Source organism: Gossypium arboreum, chromosome 11 (genome assembly GCF_025698485.1).
Source record: "Gossypium arboreum isolate Shixiya-1 chromosome 11, ASM2569848v2, whole genome shotgun sequence".
In the NCBI taxonomy this organism is placed as follows: Eukaryota; Viridiplantae; Streptophyta; class Magnoliopsida; order Malvales; family Malvaceae; genus Gossypium; species Gossypium arboreum.
In genome coordinates this window covers 122,020,926-122,043,489 of record NC_069080.1, presented here as the reverse complement: position 1 = coordinate 122,043,489, position 22,564 = coordinate 122,020,926, and the positions used below count along the sequence as shown (strand labels likewise).

The following is a 22,564-nucleotide window of genomic DNA, read 5'->3' as shown; positions in this document are numbered from 1 at the left end:
AAATCCATCTCATGTTATTTCGATAGAAAATTCAACTTGATTTGTCATACGAAGAAGAACCTATTGAGATTTTGGCATGTGAGGTGAAATAATTGCGTAATAAGCGAGTTGTGTTAGTGAAAGTGTTGTAGCGTAGTCATAGTGTTGAAGAAGCGACTTGGGAACTGGAAGAGTATGAGATCTCAGTACCCCCACCTTTTTTCAGTTAAATTTCGGGGACAAAATTTAATTAGAGGGGAGAATTGTAACGACCCGATAGTTAGGGGTGTCAGAAAGTGCATTTTCGGGACTCCGTTTTCGTAAATCAGATTCGTACATATTTATTAAAAATATTTATGAAGTTAGTTGTGTAGTTTGGTTAAGTGAATTTGCATGAATTAAGAGTAATTAGGTATAAGGACTAAATTGCATATAGGGTGAAAGTTAAATTATAGATTAAAGAATAATTAAAGGGACTAAAAAAACAATTATGCTATTGTTCTTTAATGAGGCGGCATTAGGTAAGATATTTGCAAATTTAATAAATATATACTATAATATAAAATCTTCAGTATTAAGTATAGATATTATATAATTATAATAAACAATAATTAAAAAAAGAAAGAAAGAAGCCAAACGAAAAGAAAGAAAAAACACAAGGCTTAGAGGTTTCAAAGTTTCCAAGTTCAATTGGTTAGTCAATTCAGTCCATTTTTCTTTTAATTTTTATGTTTTTGGAATCTCGGTGTTAAATACTACCCGACCCATGTCAAAATTTTAGCAATTATTGAGTTTTAAGTGTTGTTAATGTTGAATAATTTTAGTATTAGGGTTAAATTGATAAATTTTTAAGTTAGAAATGAAAAAAGATTAATAGAATGAATTGTAAATTTTGAGTAATAGGGATTAAATTGTGAAAATTTTAAAATTTAGAGATTTAAGTGAAAATAAGGAGTTAAATTTAGTTTAAAGTAGAAATTGTATGAAAATATAGAGTTAATTGTGAAGAATAAAAATTAGTCTTGGTTTAGGGACTAAATTGGAATTTAGGCAAATAATGAATAAAAATTGAAATATTCAATATGAAATTGAATTGTGTTGTATTGATGAATTTTAATTGTTTTAATTCCGTAGCTAACGCCGTACCGGAATCCTCAACTAAAAAAGAGAAAGATAAAGTTAACGTGGAATAGCTCAGAATTTCTGGTTTGTATTTCTATAATCCGAAACTAGTTATTAATTATTGTATTTTTGATTTAATGCATATCGTAAGTGCTGAGATGAGTATTTGGCACTTTGACATTAAATTGAAATAAAAGTTGATTGAATGAATTGAATTGATATATATATATATATATATATATATATATATATATATTATGAATATATTGATTATTTGAATTGAAATGATAATATATGTGCAAATATGATAATTGAATATTGGTTGTATTTGAAAAGTGAAATTAAACTTTATTAACTGTATCAGGCTGAGTCAGATATAGATGACATGCCATAGGATCAGAAGAGTTCAGAGATTAGAGATTTTTCCGACTTCGAGTTGATGAGGCACTGGGTGCCACTTTACTTCGGTTTAACTGATGAGAAACTGGGTGTCAAATTTATATAACACTGGGTGCAGTTATTACTTCGGATTTATTCGATGAGGCACTAGGTGCCAAACTGGTGTATTGGTTGGATCTATGTATCCGTCCGAGTCCGAGTCGTGTTAATAGGGGTAATTAAATAAAACAGTACTATGATTGATATTGGATAATATTGTATGCGAATGAAAATGGGATAGTGAATTGAAATATGAAAATGAGACACATAAATTACATATTCATGACCTGGATATGGATTGAATAATATTATTGTTTAAATGATATATATATTAAATTGTGAAAAGCTATTATATAGCAAGTGATGAGATTTGAGAATGGTATGAAATGATGTATTTATGAATTGAATTTTGAATGGCTAATGCCATTGTATGATTAAATGTGGTATTAAATATTCAAATGTGCTTATAATTAAAATATGTATACTATATTATCTTGTCTTTAAATATCCGGATTATAGAAATACCACTGTGTTTTACTCAGCGTAAGGTTTTGTTTTCCGTGTGCAGATTAGGTACTCCAATTTTGATCGTCGATACAATGCTCCTGAACTCAAATGTGGTGATGATTACTCGTTTGTGTCGGCATGTACCTAGGATGTCTAAATAATAGTTATTTTGTGGATTGAATGTAAATGAGATTATAAGTTTAATATTGGTTGGTTTTATACATATAAATATGTGTTTGTTTTTGAAGTCATATTATGGCATGGTAAATTGAGCTAAATCTAGATAAGTGCATATGAATTTAATTCTATGTTTAAGTGCTCACGATCAAGGCAAATTGATTTGGATTTGGTATGCTTATAATTTGGATTAAAATGATGTTTTGATGACTTGTTTTCATCGAATCGAACTTAGCATTGATTAGACGAATTCAAAGTATTTTGGCACAAGAAAATCAGGGGTGTTTGCGTTACATCTTGAGAGAACAGAATTAAATTACAGATTGCTTAGCTAAACAAGCTTTGGTCGAAAAAGAAGATTAGCAGGTTTTTTATTTTCCTCCACGGTGGTTCAAGCTTTCTTGTAATGGACAAGTCTAAGGGTGCTTTTTCTTTTCACAATGTTTCTATGTAATTAGTTAGGTAATGTTTTATTGTCAAAAAAAAAATTATCTCTTAAATTTTATTTATTAAATTTTTGAATAAAATAAAAATATCCTTTATTGATTTACTTATTATTTTATATTATTTTTTATTCAATAAATTATTTTGATTATTATTAAATAAATTTATAAATTACATCATATTTTAATACAAGTATCTCTTAAATATAATATTTATTTTAATTAATATATGTAAGTTTATTTTAAAAATTTCTCATAATCATATTTCTGTTTTATACTCTCTCTTTTATTTTTCTTTAGGTGTATGTATATTAAATATTTCAAAATTTATTTAATTTAATTGTATGAAATGATTTTATTTTTTTCTTTCTCTTTATATGTTTGCTTTTATAGTTTAATTTAAATTAAAAATAATTTAATAAAGTAATCGGTTAAATGTAAGGTCGAATATTGCATTTTCAAATGACATAATAATTAATTTAATCTCTGATGTTTTTTTATGTCATCTTGATTTTAATTATTTATTTTATCATTTTAATCCTTAAATTTAAAATTTAATTAAATTATATTTTTAATAAAAATTAATTAAATCTATATTATAATTTAAGTGTATTTCATTACTAATATGAATATTCTTTAAAATAGCGTAATATTTTTGAATTTGTCATTATGGTATGTTATATAAAGACATCCCCATCTTGCTTTAAGAATATTAAGTAATACTTAGGACCTGGTCTGTATCTTTCTAAAATATATAATTATTTTTAATTGTTTTCAATTAAATATATATATATATATATTTATATTTCAAGAAATTATTTTCTTCTTTTGTTGAAAATATCATAATGATAGTTTAATGTTGGAGGACTGTTTTGGTCTGTGGAAGAACCAAATGGTTACAAATTGGCCACGTGTACAACTGTGGACTACAATAATTTGTCTATTCTAAAATAAAGATATATTTTAATAAGTATATGTGTAAATTCTAGAATAGAAAAAGAGGACATTCCATTTCATGTATATATACTTATATTCATATATGTACACACAAAAGTCAACTGTTATTATCTGTAATCATATAATGTTTAATTTAGAACAAGAAAAATAGAAAAAAGTTATTTTATTTTACCAATCATTTGGGTTTTAATATATAATATTTTAATAAATCATATTTTGTAGGCAGTTAAGAAAATAGGTGTTAACTATAAATTTTAAAGTTACTTCATAGAATTAAATTCTCTATTATTAATTAAAATAAAAAATTCTTACTATCTCACTTTACTTCCATGATTCACGTCCTCATATATTTATATAACCTCGTGCTATTTTAATTACCTAACATCTAAGTATTCAAATCCTTGTTAAATGAGTTAATTAATTAAAATTAGGTCTTTAATTAATTATACCACAATGAACCATTTTGTTTTAAGAGAAGAAGGATTGAGTTGTCTTCATTTAACGTTAATTAAAATGTTAAATTAATAAAAAAAAAGTTTACTGTAGCAGGATTTGTTTTGGTATCTGCATGAAAATACATGTAAAAAGCTTGTCTCTTTCTTTTTCTTTGTTTTCTTCTCCATAGATAAAAAAGAGCTTTTAAAAACCAGACCCAAACAAACCAAACCAAAGGAGAATACTGCTATGGGCTGTTTTTCTGATCCATGTTCATCTTCTCCTTCTCGGTTTCTCAGCTTTTCTTGTAAGGATCACGTCAACACTTTCCGGCTGCTTGCGTCTGCTTCCCGGCAAACCATTTACTCCTGAGGTTTTATTACATCATCTATGTATGTTTGTTTCATATTTCTCAGAGAGTGGATGACAACAAAGATGGTTTTTGGGTTTTATTTTTGCTTTGTTTCGAGTAGATTTGAGCTAAATTGAGCTGTCTTTTCTTCTTTCTTTTTTTTTTCATTTACAGCTTTTGTTTTGGAATTTTCTTACAAGTACTTTCCCAAGAACTGAAAAAAAAAAGTTGGTCTTGTTAAAATTTTGGATTTTTCCCCCTTAAAGATCAACTTTTGATTCATTTTAATGAATACTTTTTATATTAAATTTGAGATAACTTGATAGTTTGTTGAGACTTCAAGAACAGAAACAAGTTCAACAGTGAAATGAGTAGTATTGCACATAGGATCTTAAATTCTTTTTTCTGGTGTTTTCTTTGATTTTCTGGAAAACCAAACAGAAGGTCCCTATAATTAGCTAAGGAAAATCCAAGATTCTACTTCCTTTTAGTGTTTTCTTTTTGCCGTTACTATAAAGGGAAAATTTTAACTAACATGAACTTCTAGTCAACTCTAGATTTCCTGTCTTACTATTCAAGTTCCAACTTGTTGGTCCCTTCAACATACTAAAAAGACAGCAATTTCAAGTTCTATTTTTTCCCAGTATCATTTTCCCAGCAACCAGTTTATGTGATGTGGTGTTATTGGAATTCCTTGTCATAATGAATATTCTATATTTAATGTGAACAGGCAAAATTTAAAGCTACATAAAGGAAACAGTATCTAATTTTGTGATAGTGGGTATTGAATTGTAGAGAGAATGAGTCAGTTTTCCTCCATGTTCAATGGATTAGCAAGGTCATTTTCTATAAGAAGAGGGAAAAATCCAGGGAATGGTGATGGAAGAGAAGCTGCAGAGGCCATGGCAAAGGATGGCAAGAAAAATGACCTGATTTTAAGGTCATCTGGTTTTGTAAACATTGATGGTTCCAACAATTTTGCCTCAGTTTTCTCCAAAAGGGGCAGAAAAGGAGTGAACCAGGATTGTACTATTGTATGGGAGGTAAAAGCCATTACCCCATTAGCATTTTACTTAACATATTGATTGCATATCATTTTAATGGATTCTGTTTACTTGGAATAGGAATTTGGATGTCAAGCAGACATGCTGTTTTGCGGCATCTTCGATGGTCACGGACCGTGGGGTCATTTTGTTGCGAAAAAGGTCCGAGAATCGATGCCGTCGTCCTTGCTTTGTAATTGGCAAGAGACTCTAGCTCAGGCATCGCTCGACCCGGATTTCGATTTAGAATCAGATAAAAAGCATCACAGGTTTCATATATGGAAGCATTCTTATCTGCAGACTTGCGCCATTGTCGATCGTGAGCTTGAGCATTGTAGGAAGATCGATTCCCTTTATAGCGGAACGACTGCCTTGACAATTGTTAGACAGGTAACTGAAGCTTTTAATTCTTGTAATGACATACCAATTGTTGAACTTATATGACATTTATATTGGCCAGGGTGACCTCATATATGTAGCCAACATTGGTGACTCTCGGGCTGTTTTGGCTACAACTTCAGATGATGGAAATTTGGTTCCCATTCAGCTCACTGTCGATTTCAAGCCGAATTTACCTCGTGAGTACTTTGCCATACACTTGAATATCGTAAACGATACATCGAAACCGTTATGAATTCTTATGCTTTTCGGTTTGGTCTTGCTAGCAGAGGAGGCTGAGCGGATAACTCAATGCAAAGGTCGGGTATTCTGTTTGCATGATGAGCCAGGGGTTCACAGGGTTTGGCTGCCCGATGAGGAGTCGCCAGGACTAGCTATGTCTCGAGCTTTCGGAGATTACTGCATTAAGGATTATGGACTTATTTCCGTCCCCGAAGTCACGCAAAGACATATAACCAGTAGAGACCAGTTTGTTGTTCTCGCAACCGATGGCGTATGTGATAAAAACGCGACCGAATCTTGTTACTCGAATTCGAAAGTGGAGACACGCGAAGCGTGCTTAAATTAAGCTAACAATTTTCGACACTTGGTTGCTGCAGGTATGGGATGTTATTTCGAACGAAGAAGCGATTCGGATAGTATCTTCGACACCGGACAAGGCAAAAGCCGCAAAGCATCTGGTCGAGAGTGCAGCCCGGGCATGGAAAAAGAAGAGGAAAGGCATTGCAATGGATGATATTTCCGCCATTTGCCTATTCTTCCATTCAATTCCATTATCTATAACGTGAAAGGTTATGTAAATGTACATGGTAATTGATGTTGAAGTTTATGGCCACATGGTTACGTACAATAATCTTAGTTTATATTAATGGATTTGATTATTAAAAAAAAAAAAAAACAGGATAAGGCAAAAGGATTTATTCCTTAATTATAAGATCCACTATGGATTAAACAATGCAACAACCCACTTAAGGATAATCTTTCAAAACGGAAAAAAGAAGAAGGATAATCTTAATTTACACATAATGGACATCTTTATAATCCTTTATATATAAATATCAACCGATGTGGGATTTGAACTTCAAACATAAAAATTCTCGAATCATAAATTTATCATCAATTTTAACTAAAGTTTTATTGGCCTTAATCATGTTCATAAATGTTCATATACATTCAAACTGAAAAGTACAAATATCATGTAGTAGTTATGTATTAGAGTTGGGCGTTCTGTTTAAGCTAAAGATTCACTTAGCATTTTAAAAAAATTAGTTTAAAATATTAAACTCAAAGAATGAATATAGACAAATAAATGAAACCCGTTTAAGATATAACTTTCAATTTTATATCATGCTTACTCTTATATACTTTTCCATTTATACCATATAAAATGAAATATATAGTATAAAATATAAATATTTTAAAATTTTGTTAAATTGTTTTTTTAAAATTAATAAAATAAAAGTATATAAATTTACTAGATAATAAATAAAAAATTAATTCAATTAGATTCCTCAAACTATGGCTAGATTCTAATTTGGTTCTTTATTTCAACACGTTCTAATTGAATTATCAAAATATCAATATCATATCAATCATGTCCACTCGTTAGTCTAGTTGATAGTTTAGGCATTGAATATCAACTTAGATATGGATTAAATTTTAAATGTGTGTACCTACCGCACGAGTGGCTTACAAAACTAATGCAATAATATGAGAAAAAATTAATGTGCTAACAAAAGTAATATTACAATATTTTATATACTTCATGTCATATTTGAACTTGTGTTTAGCTGCCAAGATGACGACTAGATTAATACAATACGATACTTTAAGGACTCAATTAAAATATTTTAAAATTTGAAAATTGATTTAAACTATAAACCATAATTTAAAAATGTTGATATAATTAATCCTAAATAAATAAAAATACTTTTAAAAATTTAAAGAAAAATAATCATATTAATCATTTATAAATATCAGTAAAATTTAAGATGATCTTGAAATTGAATCAAACTTAAACCTTATATATATTAGCATATATATACATATACTATATACATAATCTCATATTATTTTTTTTAGCATGGCCACTTAGTGTATGTATATAATCTACTTTAGATTAGTGTATTTTGCTTTAAAAACAAGGCAAATATCTAATATGATAGGATAAGGTAAAAAGGTTGATTCCATAATTACAAGATCCACTATGGATTTAACAATGTTAAAACACCCATCATCACCTTAAACCATAATCTTAACTCTACAATCATACACATGTAAGTGTTTATATACATTTGCCGATTGAGTTTTAGCTCAGTTGGTATTAACATTATTGATAATATGAGAGGACATAGGTTCAAGCTTATTTAAGGATTGGGTAGAGACTATGAATAATTTTCGACATTTTATTAAAAGAAATATTTATATACAGTTAAATGAAAAAAATAATGTGCTGTCAATGGTATATATGTTAAAATAATCATATTATTCATTTAAGTTTGATAATTTATTCAATTTATGTCATTAAAATTAAATATGTAATACTATAATGTAATGATAAAAAAACTTAAATTGTTCAAAAATGTATAAAATTACTAGATATTAAATAAAAAATAAATGGCTAAATTAAGACCAATTTTTTTATGAGTTACTCGTATAAGAGTTAAATCTTTCAAAAATGGTAATATAACAGCTCATGTAAGGGTCAAACATCTTAAATTGGAAAAATAAGGGTCCAACATTTTTTAAAATGCTTAAATAAGAGTTTTTCAAACATCATTTATTAGATTTCAACGTATATTTTTAACTAATATGTGACTCAACTGTCATGTGTTGTATCACCTAATTTTGTACTACAAATTTAGGTGAAGTGTGTTAAAAGCCCTTATTTGAGCTAATTGAAAAAAAAAATTAACCCTTATTTGATCATTTTGAAGGGTTTTTTACTTATGCGAGCAACTCGAAAGATTTCATCCCGATTTGAGCATTTGGCCTAAATAAAAATAACATATTTTAAAAAAAAATTTAAATGAACGCATATAAATGGACTTGGATTAGCCATTATCTATGTTTTGTATTAGCGAAAACAATCTACAAGAGTATCAAATTCTATAAAGAACTTCTAGAGTAATTAATTTTTATAGAATAATCTTTGAATATCAGAAGATGGAGGAGAATATAGAAATTTTGTTTTGAATTCTTGGTATATCTTAGTATATCATGTAGTTGAAATTCCTCTCCTATTTATAGAATTTCTATTATCTTTTCATAGAGACATAACTATTCAATAGTTGTCTATTTGAATAGTTATATCTACTAAAATGAACACAATTATTCATTACATATTAGAATGAACACAATTATTCATTACATATTACTAATCATAACTTTTGTTAATAATAAGTAAAAGGATAAATCCCAAAATTATACATGAACTTTGATTCAATGTGCAATTTAATACATGAACTTTAATTTGATGCAATTATATACATGAAACTTTGATTGTGGTTCAAATATATATATATGAAACTTTAATTTTGATTCAATCATGCACATTTAAGGAAATAAATATATCAATTTATTTTTATATTGGATAAATATAATCATATGTGTATGTAATATATGAGCATGAAATTATCAATAGTTGTGTTAATAATTTATGAGAATTTGGCCAAATCAAAATTTCATGTCTAAAATTGTACAAAATCAAGTACATGTAAATCTAATAATTTTTAGTAACAAGAAATATAACTCATCAATATAAATAGTAACAACTCTTGATCAATAAATAAGTGACATAACCTTTAATTTTAATATATCAAAATAATAATAATACATTTTTTTTGATATATTATCCAATATTAAACTAAGCTTCGGCACTCTATTCACCTTATTCCTTCTACTTTTTATAACTCTCATCTTTAGAGTTGTTTTAGTATAACTATTATAGTGTTTTAGGAAGTAGTTTTAACATTTAGATTAGTTTTAGTGCATTATATATATTTTCAAATTAATTATGATTTATTTGGTTTTATCATTTTAGAATTAACTTAGATTTACTTTCTATTTTTCCTTCTACATTGTAAATTTCGAATGAAGAATAAAAGACTTGGAGCATGGAGTAAAAAAAAGAGTGAAGAAATGTCTTTTGCTCTATCGGATTTTAGTGCAGTGGAGCACAATATTCAATTCAGAATTTTCATACAAGCAATCTGTTCCACTACAATTGATTAACTAAAATAGGTGAAGATAAAGTTCCAAGACTTCAAAAATTGATTGAGAAACTAGTGATTTTCAATATTCAATATTCAATATTCAAGATAATTGATTGAACAATATTTAATTCAGAATTTTTAAACAAGCAATCTGCTCCATTACAATTTTGCACTCAGTGGAGTAGGGCGATTAAAACCCTAAAAATAATAAGGGGTGACATGATTTAAGGAAAGAAGAGGGGAAAAAGAGAGAGAAATCAATTTGGAGGCTAAGAAAAATTCTCTCACATCAAGGGGAACTTCAAATTTACAAAGACGAGAAGAAAAAGAGATTCAGAGCGCTCAACATTAGTTTGATAATTTTTTCTTCTCTCTAGATTGTTTCTTTTTACTTTCTCTTGATGCAAGTTTGTTTTGATTTTCTTATTATGATGTTTTCTCAAATCAACATAAACTAAACTCTATTTTCTTGGAATGATGATGAATCCTATTTTTAATTAATTAATTTATTCTCTTTTCAATTGTTTCAATCATTGTTACTTATTTATTCAGCCTCATGCTTATTTAATATGTTTGTCTGGCCACCAAGTTGTATTAATATGATAACTTTGATTTGTCTCGAAAGAGAAAAAATTGAGGTTTAAATCTAGACGGAATGAATTAGGATTAACTTTAGTAGTGCCGACGAACAAGTTAATTTGCGACTAAAATAGAAATATATCTTATGCCTCAATCAACCCAATAGGTTTGTTTGTAGTGACTTTACTCAACTTGCCTAGCATAGGAATATAACTATTAGAGAAGGGGGATTAACTTAGTTAGATACTGGAATGGTCTAGTTAATGCTATTGAGTTTTAAGTTAATAATTACATAGATTGAACAATGAAACGAAAGATAATTGATTAACTGAAATAGGTGAATATAAAGTTTCAAGAACTTAAAAATTGATTGAGAAAGTAATAATTTTCATGATTTTAGTTTAATAAAATTTTTATAATTTTTTAGTTTAATTTAAGGAGTAACTAAAATTGAGTTTCTTGATATAAGATAAAATTAAGTAGTTAATAACCAGTATGGTCCTCGTGAGATGATATCTTACGTAAGGAATTTTTACGCATTAACTTCAAATTCACTAGCTTCTCTAGATATAACTCTGTATCCTGTGCTTGTGAATCCACCTCAACTAATTCTTAACCATCTGTATTTGAACGTTGTTGATTGTAAATGGATTTTTTAAGTGAAGACTAAACTAGACGGAACCATTGATTGCTACAAGGCCAGGCTTGTAGTCAAAGGATGCACAAAGAAAGGAGGGTTTGATTACCCACTTTAACTTTTAGCCTAATTGTCAAGTTTGGCATTGTTCATTTTGTTTTATCTTTTGCAGTTCCAAATGGTTGGTCTCTGTATCAAATTGATCTTGATAATTCTGTTATGCAAGGCAAGCTTGAGAAAGATGTGTTTATGCGACAACCATCGAGATTTGAAGATTCTAAGAATTCTACTAATGCATGCAGATCGAAAAAGATTATTTATGGGCTTAAACAAGCTCCACAACAATGGTACAAGGAATTAATTAGTTTCCTTATCTGTTTATAGTGATTATAGTACTCTTTTTAACTACTTATTAATGTTAATGATATAATACTGACCAGAAATCAAAGTGTAGTTGTCAAGTAGATAATCACCACACTCTCTCTCAAGTTTGCTCTCAAAGACCTTAGTATTCTCAAGTTCTTTTTTTGGGTATTGAAGTAGTACTAACAACAAATGGGTTTTTTCTCACTCAGGTCAAGTACATTCGTGAACTTCTGCATGAAACCAGGATGACAACAAAGGAGCTGATAGCTTCTCTAGTTCTCAATGATGGTAGTCATCCTGTTGATGCTATTGAATTTTGGAGAGTGTTAGGTAAACTTCAGTAATTGATGTAAGTTTTGGTCACAAAGAAATTGCCTCAGTTTATGCATAGTCCCTCTGTTTTTGGAAAGCAGTGAAATGAGTGCTTTATTGCTTAACACACACTACTAGTCATGCCCCCCATATTTTGCATCTTCTTGATCCCAATCTCTATCTATTCTGATGAGGATTGGACAGGAGATCATAGTGATAGGATATCTACCATTAGCTATCTGCTTTATTTTGGTCTTCTAAGAAACAATCAACAATGGCTCAATGACTAACTAACGCAGAATAATTTGCTATTGCTAGTGCTATAAGGCTTTTTGGGTAATGGATCTCCTGAAAGACCTGCAAGTTCCTCTTGCTTAGCCTCTCAAACAATCTTGGTGCTACTTTTTGGTGCCGACGTATATTTCACTACAGCAAGATGAAACATTTGGAAATTGAATTTCATTTTTTATACTCACATCAAGCGTAGGAATCTTGAAGTTGTCCACATTCTTGTTGTAGATCAACTTGCTAATTCTCTTACCAAAGATCTATAAAATTTTGCAAGTGTTGTTACTCACCCCCTAACTTGAGGGAGGCATATCGAAAATATGTGTTTTATACAGGACCGATTCCCTTGGTTTAGTTTAAACTTATTTTATCATTTTATTTAATTTGAAGAGAATAATCAGCTGAATGATTAGGAAAAAAATTGCAATTTTTTTCCGTCTAATTGTTATATACATAGACATATATATGTAATCAGTGAAACACTTGAGGAGAAGCATAGAACTCACGCTCATTAAATACAGGTCTCAAATCTTCTTGAGACATGAACTTCAAAGGAAATACAACAAGATGTCCCTTAACCATTTTCAGTCTTTCCATAGGATCTTCAGTTTTAATTTCTCCATTTTCTACAGTTTCTAGTCTCTCTGGTGCAACACCTAAATCAATGGTGGTGTGCCCAAGCTTGTCTTTCCAATTGGCCATGTCTTGTCTTAAAGCAGCTCTGTGTTTAAAGTGGAAACATATCATTTGAGAAAGAAATTTATCAATGTTATAGAACAAAAAACGAGATGATATCTCTGTCAGAATGTACCTCGAGAGTATTAGATCATTTGGGATGCAGGCAAAGACATCTTGGAAAATCTTGCTGTTAGTCTGTCAGATTTTAATGCAACATTAGTCAACAGCAAATGAAGTAGGAGAAGTACCTATGGAACCTATTATCTTACCTCTGCGGTTGCTACCCATAGTTTTCGGTAAGTTTGTTCCAACACAGGATCATTGATCTTACTGATCTGAAGGAAGTAAGAGATTTTAATGGATTAACTACATTGTATAGGAACCATAATTTTGCTGGTTCATCAATGATGATATATGCATGAACCAGAAATTATGCTGATATAAGGCAGTGTTAATATTGATCCTTTGAACCAACCTCTCCTGGATGAAGGCCAAGGTGCTCACACCACAGCGAGCACCGCAAGCTATGCGCAAACTTTCCGGACTTCCAAGGCTCTCCGTTCATAGATGATTCAAGAAACTCCTTGTCTTCAATCACTACTCCAATCTACAACAGGCAATCAATTGTCAATTACAAGACAGCTTTCTCAACAGCAGATTAGAGCTGCATATAAATTTGTCCATTAATGTAAGAATATAATGAGCAAATATGAGCTTGGAGTGAACCCTCAAAACCCGTTCAAAGGAATTGGTAGCCTAGTGATGATTGATGATTCTATAACGAGGTAATATAACTTCTGCCTTTGATGTTATCACAGTCATCCTCAACCTATGTGTTACGGAAAACTACTTTTCCCGATATTGAACATCTTATGTTACAAGGTGTGAGTCTCTTGAAAATCAAAAGAGAAACGTAAAGTACCTCGGAGTCCCTTGATCCAAGCAAACTCCTGTCATTAATATTAGACGAACCAATCACAGCAAGACGATCATCTATAATCATCAACTTGCTATGCACGTAAACCTGTATCAAAATGAGAATATGTTCAATAAAATATTTTGAACTTTTTTCATTACAAATTCAAATGTCAAAAGGCATATAAAGGTGAAAACATGTAATACAAGAAGAATACCTGACTCGTAGCGATAGGACAGCTATCAGAAAGTCTACCGTATGATCTCAGACCATAAAAGGAAATGTAATCCCATGTTTTAGGTCCAAGTTTTGTTTTCAGATGATGCAATATCGAAGTTTTCTCTCTCGAAATTGTTCGATATTGCCAGTCAACTAAGGCTCTAACAGTTGCAGCACCAAAGTCATCGAGACCTCCCTGTTGATCACCAAGAAAGAAATGGCTAAGCATCTCAGATTTGAAACTAGAAATCAGGATCTCATACAAAGAATCATACCTGGAAGCCTGGTAAGAGTGGTATAACTACAATTACTCGAAAACATTTTTCTTCTTTGTGCGCTCGCAGAATCCGTCTGTACAATGCTTCTGAAACTCGGTTCTGTATAATTTCGTCTTCAGCAAGACCTGATATAAAAAATTGATTCTACAAGCAATCAACCAATAGAAACAGCAAAATAGTTAGTATAAAAAACTGACAACTCAGTTAACCATGGACTTCAATTTACTGCAACTTATGTTACCTCAATGTAAATAAAATGTTCTGCGTTCTCAATTAAGGAACAGTAAGCACTATGAATACTTTCTTCAGTTTGACTCGTTCCTGCAGACCACTGGCTGACGCTTCTGATAACCTGTAGACAAAGATATCAAACACGTGTATTTTAAGAAAGATGAAAATCCGAATAAAAGAGCTGTGTAGACTCACGTACGACAGCCCAATAAAGTTTTATTGGCTTTCAAGAGCAAAGCTAACCTGACAATGACATGGTATACGAGGACCGATCTCTCCATATTCACCTACAGAAGCTTCATTATAGTCAGTAACAGTTGTTTCCCACCATTCATCAGGAATTTCCATATCTGATTGTGGCATTTCATTTGCTTCCAGGTCCCTTTGAGGATCCATGCAATAATGGTCGTCTGCGGTACCCGTAATTTGTGCATCTGAACCTAAGGAGTCAACTTCAAACTCTTGAGAAGATGAGGATCTCGCATCATCTCCATGTTTCTGAGACGAAGGATTGAACCTACTGCACAGACCATTTGACTTTTGGTCTACAGCAAGTCCATCGGATTCTTGGGGCAAAAGCAACGGGATGTCTTCGAAGGGCGATAGTGAGGAAAAAGATTCTTGTCTGCTGACTTCTCTCTGATTGACATCTCCCTTACATTCAATGTCAATCTCTCTATTTCCCATGTAATGAGGGAGGACCATGTGGTGTTGAGGCATAAGTAATGGAATTTTTTGCTCATGTAGGGCTTTATTTCTCTGAAAACAAACAACTTACATGCGTCGGAAACGTAAACTTTGGCCAAGACAAGAAACATGTGCTCAAAGAACCCGAAGTGAAGAAAGAGTAACCTTGGCATGATTCCAACGTTGAACAAAGTGCCTAGCAACATCTCGACAAGGTGGTCCCCATAGAGCACAATGGACATCGTGCCATGGCATACGAGGATATTTTCCTCGATCCAGTTCATCTTTCATTGATTCCTCCCAAGAATTAGGTTCAGATTCTCTAAACAGAACCATCAAAGAATACACAAATAATGTCAAACTTTCTGAAGTAGCCTAACATTTCTTTCAACTTGATAAGTTGATGGAATAATTGAATACAAATGTTTATCAGCATGCAAAGCTAGTTTGCACATATAATCCTCATTATTAATCAGCTCTGGAGATGCTTAGTTAAATCAGTGTCAGTACTATCCATAAAAGAAATATACCTGGGATTATAATAGTCCTTCCCGGGCCATGTAACGGGAGGGCAATCACCAACTCTATGTTCAGCCGTGTCATACCGTCCAAAGCACAAATCTAAACCTCCAATAAAGCATATCTGGTAATCAATAATAACAAGTTTCTCATGATGGGACCTGCATTTAACCATAGCAAAACAATAATTGAACACAAAACAAATAACATAAGATGTAATTTTCTATTTAATTCGATGTCAATAAAATGCAGATGATTGGTATTTGTATCGGAAATGTGGATTGAGTTTTCATCTCTAAGCTGCATACCATAAATATATGCCTGTCGACAAATGGTCAGGATAACGCAGCACCTTTATGTTCTCGTGAATGTTATGAAGCAGTTTCTTGCTATACAAACTATTGATTTTCAAAGCAATGGAAACCTCCTTGTAGAGAAGAACGTAAATCTGCATGGTTAATTTTAGTTCATATAATGAAGAGCAATCAATATGATAGTGATATTATATTTATGGATTGAACAGAGAGCGAACTGTTTGCACCTGAACTCCTTGCTTAGCTTTTGATTCTAGTAGTGCATCGAGCCGAGAAGAAGGATTACTTTCAAAAGGGCGCCTCAGATATAGCTCTGGGCAGAGCCACCAGCCAGTAATGAATATCTGCATAAAAAAAGATTCAGATCATTGAATTCGAAGACTAAATGGGGATTGACATATATAAACAATAGGCATAGGAAGCTATGAACCTCTGATTTTGCCTTCTCTATCGAAGAAGCAATGGCTTCAAATGCAGCTTTACCATCAACAAACCATTGAGCTTGACTGCCATCTTCATTCAAACCTCTTGGAGGAGCAAAGGAACTGAAACGGTGAGGATAACACCAGCCCTCAGGGGCCCCTACGCCTGCATCATTAATGGCAGCAACCCATTGTTTAGCTTTACCATTACTCGTGACTCTCAAGTCCATGCTCCAACTTCCACAAGAGACCTTTTCACATTTCCATTGTTAGATTTTAAAAAGGGAACTTTCATTTAGCTAATGTTGATAGAAAAGAAACTTGATTTCATCCACAAGTCGTAGAAATAACTGGAAAACTCATTTATGTTTCAGATGCATCGATATAGCTTACCCTAAATGCATAGTACAGAGGGTTATGTTCTTTTATCTGTTCTGCTAAATAGACCTGAGACTTCACATCATCATTCGAGGTTGGTAGTACATCAAAAACAATAATGTCTAAAAGCTTTGTGTCAAAAGGATCTTCCAACAAGGCCAAGAATCCCGGTTTCATAACCGCCCATACCTACATGCATTAACAATGAGAAACAACAATAGTTATGAAAATACTGCAGACTGTACATGGTTATTGAGCATTGGTATAAATTTAATGTTTCTTCTGCATATTCGCAGATTGGAAATTCAACTACCTTTCTCCAGTTGTTACTCCAGCAGCTAAACCATTGGCATGGAAAGCATCCGACATCATCATCTCCGGTGACTTTCGATAGATGCTTCACCATAACATATCCTTCTTTTAACTTTGGGCCGTATTCCCGTGAAAACGAAAACTTAGATACCTCCAAAAATTTGCATACCTGAAGTTTGGAACCACTAGTTTCAATGATGCAGGGCATACAAGTGAATAGTCCAACAAGCTAGGCTTTGAATAAGAAAATGAATCAAATATTGACTCACAAAAGAAAATATTATATGCTCACCTCTCTAGAGTTCACTATGTCTAAGTTTCCCAGGAAATGATTCAAATAACCTTGCATTGCCACTTTGGCTTTGTCACAAACAGTTTGCTGCCCTCCTAATGTGGGGCGAAGAATTGGCAAAGCAGCAATAGATGGAACATTTCTGCATTAAGGATCAAATAATTAAGAACTAAAAACAGCAAGCAATGGTAGAGGAGGGTTCTCCTACAGAGCACAATCCATAGAAAACAGTATACACTCACCTATTTCTCGAGCTTCCTTCGTTGTGTAACGGGAAGGCTCCATCATCAGGTTCATCATCATCTTGCACGACCGCAACCTGGTCAACTATCCCTAAGCTTTGAAGCCATTCTTTAACCTATGCCATAAGAATAATGCAATGAAAAGCTCAAAGAAAATTTATGAACAAGTCTGCAAGCATAGAAAATAGCATAAAGTGCAAGGGAAAAGGGAAAACCTGTTCTTGTTTTTCGTGAAATTCCTCAATAAGCGCACGCTTCTTCAACGCAAAGTGTAGATATAGAACTTGTGAAGCCTTCTTCAATAATCTCCACTTGAACTGTTTATATTGAACTTCAATGGTGTAAGATAGAAGCATGGGACTCATATCTCCTGTATCAGGCCTCGAAACAGATACAATGGTTGCCTTTGGAAGTTCTTCGAAGATGGAATCGTTTTCACCACAGCGTACGAAGGAACCAGACCATGCCAATGTCGCTGTTGAACCATACCTTGGTTCATCAGACCGCATAACATCTTCTGCAATGAGTCTCTCTGAAGACATTGAAAACTCCTTGCCAAAATCCCAACAATTCGAATTGGCATGTCCCACTTATACTTCCTATGTGTTTTGTTTTAGATGAAAAAACTTGCAGACAGAACAAAAACAAGAGCAATAATTTATATAGTGTCCTTCAGTTAATAATATACCAAACTTTTTGAGATTATATTTACTGGAAAATAGGGCTATAATGATTTGAGATTGCATGTAATTTATTTGCTGATATTGGTGACAAAACAGATTCTGTAGCTATGTGTCATGTATTAAATCCAGTTGCCTGTTCCTTTTTTTTACGTATTTTACCTTCTAAGCAAATTTGTTCCTTACAGACATAACCTTAGAAGCCTGAGCAAATTAAATTATGGGCTAATTTTAGTGAAATGGATTATGATGTCATGACATATTTTTATCTTTTACGTTCATAAAGTGCTAATTCAATACGGCATATGCTGTTATAGAATCGCTTTTAAGAATATCCTTTCTTCTATGTGCTACCAATAAAAGAATATGCTAAAAAGGGGCACATGTTTGAGATTTGAGATACCTTTTATGCTTAAAACTAGTGTTTTTTTTTTTTTAACAAGTTGATTAATTGATTGGTATCTATCAAGAATTTGTTTTAGTTGATTCTTTATTCCAACAAGAAAATATTAATAAAAAAAGAGATAATTTATTGATAATTATAGTTACATTTTTGTCGTGTACGGCTAAGTCACCTGGATTTGCAAGATACTCAACCAATTGGTTGTTTCATTGAATATTTCTATCAACTTTATAGAGCTTATTATCATTATGAAAACTTTCAAACATAGAAAAATTCCAAATTTATGAATTACCCTTTTAAGGATTCATCAAGTGGGTATTTTTTAGATTAAGAAACAAAGGTGAAATCACCCAGAGTTGTACTTGAAACTTCAAAAAGGAGCTATTTTGTCACTGTCAACAGGTGTTAAAGCTTGCTCTTTTGTCAACTATCCATTGTACACTAACTTGGAGCCTATTTAGAGGTACAAACAATCTAAAAACATTGTCTTAGAATCTTCAAAATATCACAACTTTGCATCTTAAGTTTGGGTTAAGGCTTAATCAAATCCTTGCTTCTGCAAATTAGTTTCCTGAAGTATAGCAATAATGGAGTTTAGACCCGAACTTTGCATCCGTTCTTCCAATTTTCGTGGTTGCTAGAGCCAAAAACTGAAGCTGCAATAGACAAACCAAGTTTTTCTTGTATTGATATACAGATCGTTAACGAGTCAGAATTTAACAAATCGCTATTCAACACCAAGTTGCAGACACTTAACAAGGGTTCATCAGTTTACATTCTTTTCTAGATTTCTCTTCTTTGGTACTCAAGAACACTGCATGCTGAGAATGTCTAAAATAATAGTGTATAAGCTATTCAACATTCACATGTTATCTCAGACTCCAACTCACCATATGGAGTGTTATTGCGGTGATTTGTTCAACTTTTTTCTCTGAAACCAGCTTTTAAATTCATTTTACTAAGCTTGAGCGAGGAACTTCACTCAGAGGTCCAATTTCGACAAAGACAGTGAACTTTGGCAAGGGAAGCCATGTAGTCATCAGACCTGAAAAAGAAATAGGGGCAATTTGTAATGATGTTGTATTGCTATTAGTAGCAGTGGTCCTAAATGTGAATACATTCTTAGTTCAAACCTTTGTCCATAAGGAGAGTTGCATGCTGAAAGTATATGAACTTTGGCTGCATCTGCTTTCTTCTGCAAAGTGAAAAGCAGTACACAACAATTCAAGAAACATCAAATACATCCATCGCTCACCCTGACCGAGTGTGACACATACATTACAAAGCTAATGGATGTAGTAACAACTGAAGGACCAGAACAAACCTGAGATTCATAGTAAAGTCCTGCATATAAAGAAGCATAGAAGTACTGTGGTCCATTGGTGAAAGCAGCAACAAGCTACACAGCAAAATTAATTATTCATTCAGAAACATTAAAGTAAAACCAAACTGCATATTTGGATACATGTTTACATGGACATTACTGCAAGGGAGGGGTGTTCAATTCAATCAATACCTTTTCTGGATCACCTCCATCTTTAAACAAGTTATAAGCTTCCCGCATGACAGGCCGTGGATCTCTTCCAACCTACATTTAGATAGTAACCGGATTAAGACAACTTGTAGTTGTCAGCTCACTTAAAATGCAAAGTTAAAACTGTTCTTCATAAAAAAGAAGAAGCAAACTTGCTCACTTGTGTATTTAAACATTCTCAACTCATTAGAGAGGTCATTCATTATAAGGTGAGCCTATGTTGGCTTACTTACTATCTTGTTAGCCATATCTATTATATCACTTACCTCTAGAAAGCGTTGCCTTGCCTCATCGACTCCATATAATTGAGCTTCACAGAGAAAGCACCATATTGATTCCTCAGTATCATTAGGGTTCTCAGCAACATCTATTCTAAACTGCTCTGCAGCTTCTTCAAACCTAAAGAGAACCAAAACCATAAGTATGAGAATTATCATTGATCTTCTTGCAATAAAACCTAAAGAAAGAACCTAAGCTTAATTGAGTTGTCAATGCCATCAAGCTCAATTACAACTCAATTAACCATCAAAAGATTAAAAGATATAGAACTATTTACCTATCAAGATAGTACAATGATAATCCCCTTTGCCAAAGATCTATAATAAACATTGTAAAAACCACATTACTACAGAAAGGTATTTTTAAAAGACAAATGAAGGGACAATCTTAATTCAGGAACTTACATGCCTTTTGTCGGGGATCTAACTCAATTGCCTTGTCAAACTCCACTACAGAACCTGGCACATCACCCTTTAAAACAAAAAATCATTACAAATCATATACAACAAAAATACCAAACAGAATCAAATGAAAAGATTCAGCTTACCTGCCTAAATAGTAACATTCCACGTCTTATAGCAATTACAGCATCTTTGGGATTGTTATTGCCAGTTAAAGCATCCCAGATTCCAGAAACTGAAGGAAGAATGAAGAACCTCCTGGAGAATGTGAGACTGAGAGATGGGTATTGGAGATTATGGATTCTTGTGGTGAAAGAGAAAGGCTTGGTCTGGGTTTTGAGAGAAAAAAAGGGAGAGAAAGAAGAAGGATGGTGATGAAATGAAGAAGAGGATACAGAAATGGTGAGTTTTAAGTTAAGAGTTAAAGCCATGGATGTTAAAAAGCAAAAGCTTTAAGATTTGGTAGCAAAGAACAAAACTTTCAAGTGGAAAGCAGTGAGTTTTAGCTTAGTGGGTTATAAGGGGATTGACAGATAAGGCGCCAAAGGTAACGGAAGGTTGAAAAATTATTTGCTTTTAGGCTATGGACCAATAGTAGTTAAGATTGTTGGGCTAAACATGAAAAATAAATAAAGCGATTCTGGGCTTCGGCTCAAGAGGTATAGTTAGCATACTTCAACTTTAGTTTTTTTTATTTTATTTTTAATTTTAAGAATTTATTTATTTTAAGTAGGAATGTCAAAATTTGAATCCACCAGTTAATTCTGACTTTAACCCCTTTTAAATGGAGCGGATTTTTGTTTGAAAAGTGGATGCAAGACGGGTAGTGTGGATTCTTTCTTTTGGATAGTGGATGTGGAGAGGTTGTAGTAATTGCTTGTTTTATCCCGACTTATTCTATTATATAAAATTATTATTTTATCATTGTATATATAAACTGTTAAAAGGGTCAAAATGTAATAATAATATAGAAAAAATCATATATTTTATGTTTAAATATTTTTTTTGAAGAATTATGTTTAAATATTTACTTGATTTTAAAAATATTGAAAAAATTAAAGAAAAGTAGCAAAATTAAATTGAAGCGAAGCAGAGCAAGGTAGGGCGGGAATAGATACATCCAACATATATAGAGGTGATAGTGATTTTTAAAATTATATATCCATATTAAAGTGAGGCGGGTGGTGGAGCAGAGTATATCAATTGTGGAGCGATAATAAATTTAACATTATCTATCTTCATTCCACTCCATTATCATCTCTAATTTTAAGAATTTTTAATTTTACTATTAATCAATTGATAACATTAAAAAAATTCCATTAAATTATGTTGCATTTTTAAAGGAAAAAAAAAAGCCTTCACTCTATGAAAGTTGTGTATTACTTTGAACCATTGTGAAAAAATCTTACAATCTCATATTTAAAATCGAAAATTTTATAACTGTAGATATAACAATTTTATTTATTTATTTTAACATTTTAAAAATATCACTTAATCTAATTTAATGAAGTCCACAAGAATGTTATCATAT

At 31.9% G+C, this 22,564-nt stretch overlaps 3 protein-coding genes across 11 annotated transcripts; 1 reads left to right on the top strand and 2 right to left on the bottom strand.

The window, feature by feature from the left end:
• Positions 1-4,122: 4,122 nt before the first annotated feature.
• On the top strand, positions 4,123-6,705 carry LOC108471203 (probable protein phosphatase 2C 73). Of its 8 annotated transcripts, none has more exons than XM_017772814.2 (6): positions 4,123-4,450; positions 5,206-5,453; positions 5,535-5,843; positions 5,914-6,031; positions 6,119-6,345; positions 6,452-6,705. In XM_017772814.2, the coding sequence occupies exons 2-6, from the start codon at positions 5,211-5,213 to the stop codon at positions 6,638-6,640; spliced, it is 1,086 nt and encodes a 361-aa protein (XP_017628303.1). In that variant the 5' UTR covers positions 4,123-4,450; positions 5,206-5,210; the 3' UTR covers positions 6,641-6,705. The 8 variants fall into 8 exon arrangements, with proteins under 8 accessions (XP_017628303.1, XP_052876811.1, XP_017628302.1 ...); XM_053020851.1 differs by having other exon boundaries at positions 4,124-4,431; positions 6,122-6,345; XM_017772813.2 differs by having other exon boundaries at positions 4,124-4,431.
• Positions 6,706-12,598: 5,893 nt separating this feature from the next.
• LOC108472652 (phospholipase D zeta 2) lies at positions 12,599-18,527 on the bottom strand. Its single transcript, XM_017774202.2, has 19 exons — positions 17,952-18,527; positions 17,737-17,852; positions 17,495-17,636; positions 17,204-17,371; positions 16,906-17,079; positions 16,521-16,763; positions 16,318-16,434; positions 16,085-16,224; positions 15,788-15,937; positions 15,423-15,579; positions 14,814-15,329; positions 14,581-14,691; positions 14,337-14,483; positions 14,060-14,257; positions 13,849-13,950; positions 13,402-13,533; positions 13,196-13,261; positions 13,060-13,121; positions 12,599-12,969 (listed from the first exon to the last, which is right to left on the bottom strand). Exons 1-19 carry the CDS (start codon positions 18,276-18,278, stop codon positions 12,720-12,722), a joined length of 3,318 nt encoding a protein of 1,105 aa, XP_017629691.1. The 5' UTR covers positions 18,279-18,527; the 3' UTR covers positions 12,599-12,719.
• A 586-nt stretch (positions 18,528-19,113) lies between these two features.
• Positions 19,114-21,562, bottom strand: LOC108472601 (uncharacterized). Of its 2 annotated transcripts, XR_001869568.2 has the most exons (9): positions 21,180-21,562; positions 21,037-21,103; positions 20,910-20,949; positions 20,620-20,752; positions 20,336-20,407; positions 20,144-20,218; positions 19,953-20,014; positions 19,710-19,864; positions 19,114-19,475 (listed from the first exon to the last, which is right to left on the bottom strand). XR_001869568.2 is itself a non-coding variant. In XM_017774146.2 (8 exons), exons 1-8 carry the CDS (start codon positions 21,462-21,464, stop codon positions 19,798-19,800), a joined length of 801 nt encoding a protein of 266 aa, XP_017629635.1. In that variant the 5' UTR covers positions 21,465-21,562; the 3' UTR covers positions 19,114-19,797. The 2 variants fall into 2 exon arrangements, 1 of the variants encoding a protein (XP_017629635.1); XM_017774146.2 differs by having other exon boundaries at positions 19,114-19,864.
• Between the last annotated feature and the right edge of the window lie 1,002 nt (positions 21,563-22,564).